The sequence below is a fragment of the Panthera uncia genome, chromosome B1 (genome assembly GCF_023721935.1).
Source record: "Panthera uncia isolate 11264 chromosome B1, Puncia_PCG_1.0, whole genome shotgun sequence".
Classification (NCBI taxonomy): domain Eukaryota; kingdom Metazoa; phylum Chordata; class Mammalia; order Carnivora; family Felidae; genus Panthera; species Panthera uncia.
Window position 1 is genome coordinate 133,774,549 of NC_064811.1, and position 6,877 is coordinate 133,781,425.

Below are 6,877 nucleotides of genomic sequence, written 5' to 3' on the forward strand. Positions count from 1 at the left end.
AAATCTACATGCCTTTATTTTAGGCAATAGCTTTATCTGTTTGCTTCCTTCTTTTAATTTGTGAAATTACTTATTTCTGTATATATAGTAATTAAAAGCTTCAAATTTTAAAAAATATAAAGGATGTCCATCACAGATTTTTCCTCCCACCTCTCAGTGCAGCAAACTAAAATGATCAGTTTATTATGTGTCCTCTATAATAGGGTATCTTTATTATCAAATATTTTTTATTCCCCTATTTTTTACACAAATATATGCATGCTATTATTACACATACTGTTCCATGCTTTGCTTTTCCTTTAAAACATAACAGTATGTCCGGCGGCGTGACCTGGGCGCGCTGGGCTGGCGGGTTGCCGCATCAGGAAGGGTCTGCGCTGGCTACCGGGACCGTATGAGGAATCTTGGAAGCACTGCCAACATGTCTGATGTTCAAGAAGCCACTAACCAACTTCTGGATGTGAACCTTCATGGGAACCAGAGGTCTATACAAGTGACAGAAAGTGGTCCCAGAAGTGAGTCTGAGCACCTCCAAGTCACTATTGGAGCCACTGTACCTACCGGTTTTGAGCAAACAGCTGCAGATGAAGTGAGAGAGAAATTGGGGTCATCGTGCAAAATCAGCAAAGACCGGGGCAAGATATATTTTGACATTTCAGTGGAAAGTCTGGCTCAGGTTCATTGTCTGAGATCAGTTGATAACTTATTTGTGGTTGTTAAGGAGTTTAAAGATTACCAGTTCAAAGAAACAAAGGGAGAAGTTTTAAAGGATTTTGAAGAGTTGGCTGGGAAGCTTCCATGGTCAGAACCTTTAAAAGTATGGAATGTTAACATCAGTTTCAAGAAAAAAAAAAACAAAGCGCAAAAAGATAAATCAGAATTCAAGTAAAGAGAAGATTGATAATGGACAAGGAGATAAAGCAGAAGAGAGGGATGATAAAAAAGGATTCACCAACAAAACCTTAGATTCCCATATCTTAGACTATTACGAAAATCCAGCCATTAAAGAAGAGATATCAACATTAGTAGAGGATGATTTGGCATCTTGCAAAGATGAGACTGATGAAGGCTCAAAAGAAGAAACTCCTGAGGTGCTGAAGTTTAGAGTCACGTGCAACAGGGCAGGAGAAAAACACTGCTTTTCCTCAAATGAGGCTGCAAGAGATTTTGGGGGTGGTGTTCAAGATTATTTTAAGTGGAAGGCTGACATGACCAACTTTGATGTGGAGGTTCTTTTGAACATCCATGATAATGAAATTGTTGTGGGCATTGCATTGACAGAAGAGAGTCTCCATCGAAGAAATATCACACATTTTGGACTTACAACTCTGAGATCTACTCTTGCCTACGGGATGCTCAGGCTCTGTGCTCCTCAACCTACTGATATAATAGTTGATCCGATGTGTGGAACAGGGGCAATCCCAATAGAGGGGGCTACTGAATGGTCTAACTGTTATCATATTGCTGGTGATAATAATCCGTTGGCTGTGAATAGAGCAGCAAATAACATCTCATCTTTATTGACCAAGAGCCAAATTAAAGAAGGCAAAGTGTCCTGGGGCTTGCCCATAGATGCTGTTCAGTGGGATATCTGCAATCTGCCATTGAGAACTGGTTCTGTGGACATTATTGTAACAGACATGCCATTTGGAAAAAGGATGGGCTCCAAAAAGAGAAACTGGAACCTTTATCCAGCTTGCCTACGGGAGATGAGCCGCGTCTGTAGACCAGGGACAGGCCGAGCTGTGCTACTTACTCAGGACAAGAAATGCTTTACCAAGGCATTATCCAGAATGGGACATGTTTGGCGGAAGGTGCATACAGTCTGGGTGAACATAGGGGGTCTTCATGCAGCAGTTTATCTTCTGAAACGTACACCTCAAGCTTTTGTTCATCCTGTAGAACAACATGGGGAAAGAACTCCTTGGTGATGCAAAGAATAGAGATGGTTCATGGTATTTGTGCCTCTTGACACTGGGAATGTCAGCATGTAGTATTTGGTTTGAGAGAAAAATAGCGTTAATAAAATTGCAGATTAAATTGAAAAAAAAAACACATAACAGTATGTCTTAAGGATCAAATTATTTTATTTTATTTTATTTTAATAAATGTTTATTTTCTGGGGAGAGCATGAGCAGAGGAGGGGCAGAGAGAGAGGGAGAGAGAATCTGAAGCTTTGGGCTCTCAGCACAAAGCTCAACATGGGGCTTGAACTCAAAAACCGTGAGATCATGACCAGAGCCAAAGTCGGATGCTCAATGGACTGAGCTACCCAGGCACCCCAATTTATTTTAATATGTAAATGGCTTCTTAATTCTTTTCTAAATAACTACATAGTATTCTTTTGTGTACATTCTTTATCAGATCCATTAATGTGAGTATTTTAGGTTGTTTACTCATTTCGCTCTTATAAAAAAGGTTACAATGAATGTCTTTTCCTATAGGGTATATTATTCTCTGTGCTGACATCGTGGAGCCTGCTTGGGATTCTCCCTCTCTCTCTACCTCTCCCTGCTCATGCTTTGTCTCAAGATAAATAAACTTAGAAAAAAAATGTAACTATTGGGCATATATAATTATAAGTTTGCTGGATATTGAAAAATTTTCTTCCATAGAAGTTTTGAAATTGTATACTTGTCAGTACCTTATGAGAGTATATGTTGTTCTATATCACCTACAGTATCTTATTAAATCTCTGTATTCTTGCCAGTCTGATAATGAGTACCGATGTCTTGTATTTCTCTTGCTATGAATGAACTTGGGCATTATTTCATTCATTCAAGATCCGTATTTGTTTCTTTAAAGTGAACTCTGTGCTCATATTCTTTGCTCTTTTCTAATGTGCTATCAGACTTTTAAAACTGATATGTAGAAACTCTTTGTATATTAAATGAGAGATAAGTGCTTTTATGACACATGGTTGTGGTTTTCCTGTAGTTTGGCACATGTTTTCACTTCAGTGAATTTTGTTATGCAGAAATGTTTGATATGTATGTGGTTAAATTTATCCATTTTATATTCTTAGGACTTTTTAGTTTTATGTTTTTTTTTAATGTTTATGTATTTTTAAGAGAGAGAGAGAGAGAGAGACAGAGACAGAGACAGAACACCAACAGGAAGGGGCAGAGAGAGAGGGAGACACAGAATCCCGAGCAGGCTCCAGTCTCTGAGCTGTCAGCATAGAGCCCAATGCTGGGCTTGAACCCATGAACCCAAGATCATGACTTGAGCCAAAGTCGGATGCTTAACCAAATGAGCCACCCAGGTACCCTGGGACCTCTTAGTTTTTAAATCATGATTAGAAAAGCCTTCCCCCTTCTGAGATTATAATAAATTCTCCAAAGAAGTCTTCTAATGCTTTTAGAGGTACTTCCCTCACTTAAAAAGTGCCCTGCCTCCCCCCTCCCCCAACCAATCACGCTAAAGGTGGCAGAGGTATAAATATCGAAAGGAAAAAGGAAGCTCTTCTGACTTAGAAGCAATTGAAAACATGCTTGGCTCTAAAAGGTTTCTCCTTGAATCTATTTTCAGAGGTTATCTGGTGTGAAATGGGTCCTGCCCCTACTTTCCTCACCTACAGCTCTTGAAGTGGAAGGCACCTGAAGTTGACAAAGATGTTATGCAGGTATAATTGAGGATAATGTGTCCCTCCTGCCCATGGATATTACTAAAAGGAGAACTTAATATTAGTTTGTGCAGTGCTGTAGAAAGCAATTGGAGGCACATACACTGTGGAATAGATCTGATATCATTAACTTTAAGGTTAAATGCTTTCTCAGTGAGTTACCTGTGCAAGTAAATTAAATCAAACATTTAATGTTAGCTATGCAGGTTACTTCATTTATGAAGGTTAAATAGCTGAATTTCAATATAATTTTTTAGCTTTGCAATGGTGGAGATCTGGAAAGAGTTCTTGTTGTATATACCATCCTAAATTGCTTAAGGAAAGCATATATACATATTAATGAATGATTTCCTCACTTTTTCAATGTGGTAATGAAATTTCTGCAGGTGGTAAGTAATAGAAATCAGCTACTTATTTGATTAGTTAAAGAAACACAAAACAAAAAATAATAATCTTCCTTTGTAACTATGATAAAGGAAATCCTAAACACTGGCTGCCTAAACAATTCCAAGAAAATTAAAATTATTTTTCTTTCTAAAAAATAAAGAGTTTTTTTTTTCAGAGCTCAGGATATTTTTATTGTAATCAATGTCAAATATTGATGTTATTTAAGATTGCATCACCATTATTAAATATATGATACATTGCAGTCTAAAATTGCCGTTTTTATTATAGCAGTATTGCGCCTTTCTAGGACCACACTCAATGAAACGCAGAGACCCTTTTATGGCAAAGATTTTCTGGTTCAATAAAGAATATAAAATGTCATCACAGTCTGCCAGATCAGCCCATCTGTATGGTCTCTCTGAGTGGAATGTCAGTGGATTAATGAGAATGCTTGTACAGGGAGGTAATTTAGGTAGGACCTATCTGAAGAGGGACCTCTCTCTACCATGGAGCACTTGTTGATCTCAGATATGCATTCTTCTAGGTTATTGTTTCTCTTCTTTCTTCTTTTCTCCTCCTCCTCCTCCTCCTCCCCCTCCCCCTCCCTCTCCGTCTCCCCCTCCTCCCCCTGTCGTCGTCTTCTTCTTCTTCTTCTTCTTCTTCTTCTTCTTCTTCAAGGAGTCAAAGAATTAGGAAACAGGAAATGATGTGTATGGCTTCAGAGAGATTGGACTATTTTCTGGGGATTATCAAGTCAGTAGTGATGTAGCGTCATTCCAACATCTAGATGAGAGAAGCAAGGGGAACAAGGAGACCCATGGGGAGGCTGTTGTGACAGTTCTAGGAGGTGGGGAAGGGGATGGAGGCCATGGCAGTGACTGTGGGAGAGAGAAGTCAGAAGAGTTAAGACAAAGGAACAGGCTGTTGTCTTGACTGGAAACAAATGGAAGATGTCATGGCTAATTCAACATACTAACATATAACACAATCTCAGTGTCTACTAAGTGGTAAATAATGACTTATAAATTCCCAGTGAGCATTGTACTTAGGCCAAGAAAGCTAAGTACAGTATTTATTATTTATTAGCCATAGGAATTAACTTTGCTGTGTGAGATCTGTACACTATGATTTTCACTCATAATGACAGAGCATTCATTTTGGAGTTATTCATAAGTGTAATGGATTTCAAAGCTCAAGGTCTCATTGGAGGTTTGTAGAAGAGGGTTGGAAAGATGTAGGAAGTGGAGTGGGAATAATTGTGCAAAATTTTCCACTGTACAAACATCACAGAATGAATGCTAAGCTGACTAAATATTGCATAGATTCAATTTTGCTCTGTGAAACCTAATCTTACCTGTAGAAAAGCCTGGTATCACATATAAAACAGATGTCATCCTGTTCCCTGTATTGCTTGTACATGGCTTTCAGTACAGATCTTTAATTTCCTGATACTTCAGTGTGTATCTTTACTGCCTCACTTCACATAAGTGAGTGATGCATTTAATTCCTGGACCTTCTCAAAGGAAAAGTCCCTTAAAATACCACGTTATAACCCCTATAAGGTTCAAGTGAATGGTCTTTAAAAATAATAGCCAAAAGCAAGAATTTATTGTTAGAAAAGAAGAAATGAAATGGAGTCAAGTCTCTAAATTTACTGCATTAAAATGAAATCTATCTTCCATAGCTCTCTTTTTAAATTTAATGGTTAATCAACTATTAACATTTTCTAGTTATTTTATGTTATGCGTGTACTTTACTGCCACATGTTTTAGAATTGTAAAATAAGCATATAAATAACTTCTAATGTGAGCAAAAACCTTTTATTAGATTAGCTGATGACAGGAATGAGTTTTCTTAAAAGGGCAAAGGAGTTATATGAATTTTATGTGACTTAATCAGCCAGATTTCTAGGTGTGATTTTTAAGATGCATTATCATTATTCCATCTGAACTTAATTCCTAATTCTCTGGTATCTAGGAGATGTAGGGGACGTAAAACTTTCTCTTCTTCCCTCCTAAGTTTTTTGGCTGGTCAGTAATCAAATTGATGTAAGACAGATTAATAGGAGATAAGCAAACAAAAGTTTAATAACATGTATACCTCCTGTATACATGGGAGACACTCAAGAAAACTGAGTAACACTCCGAAGTGGTCAAAGGCATCACCTTAAATACCATCTTCAGCTAAAGAGAAAAGAAGATGTTGAGGCTGGGAAGTCAGTGATTGGAGATTACCAGGAAAAGCACAGTAAGCAAGAGTAATGTTGCTATGTGGCTTTAAGTCCATGTCTTGTCCGCTTATAATAATTTCTCAAGATTTAGAGTCATCTTTCTCTTCCTGGTACAGAGGACACCTGACAAATGGAGATTTCCCATATAAATGTAAATGTCTCTTACAAAAGGGTAACTTTCACCAAGTTTTCAGAGCTTCACCTGTGTCTGCTGTTTCTTAAAAATAACCAGCTCAAAATAATCAGTTGCCAAAGGGGCATATTTTGGGGTGGTATATTTTGCTCCCTGTGAGTATCAGCTTACTTTCCCTTACAAAAGTGACTCAGAACAGTAGCGCACAGCAGACCCAAACAGTCAAGTCAGATTCATTTTTAGAGATAAAAACCAGCCTAGAAAAAAAAATGGAGAGAAGGAGATAGAAAGAGAGAGACAGAGAAATGTTTTGCTTAATTCTTTCCTGGCCTTGGATCTTATTCTTCATGAGACTTGGTTACACAAAGTTGTCTTATAAAAAAAAAAAAAAATTTGTCCTTTGTGATTGAGCTAATTTGAGCGGATTTCTGTTTCTCAGAACCAAAAGAAAATCCATTAAGACAAAGGGGATGGTGGACAGAGTGGTTCACATCATGTTTAT

General features: G+C 37.7%; 1 protein-coding gene across 1 annotated transcript; it reads left to right on the plus strand.

The window, feature by feature from the left end:
- Positions 1–327: 327 nt before the first annotated feature.
- Positions 328–2,047, plus strand: LOC125923163 (tRNA (guanine(6)-N2)-methyltransferase THUMP3-like). The gene is given in 2 exon segments (XM_049631264.1): positions 328–844; positions 846–2,047. Coding segments are annotated over 2 exon segments (1,536 nt in total). The 5' UTR covers positions 328–394; the 3' UTR covers positions 1,932–2,047.
- The last annotated feature ends 4,830 nt before the right edge of the window (positions 2,048–6,877 follow it).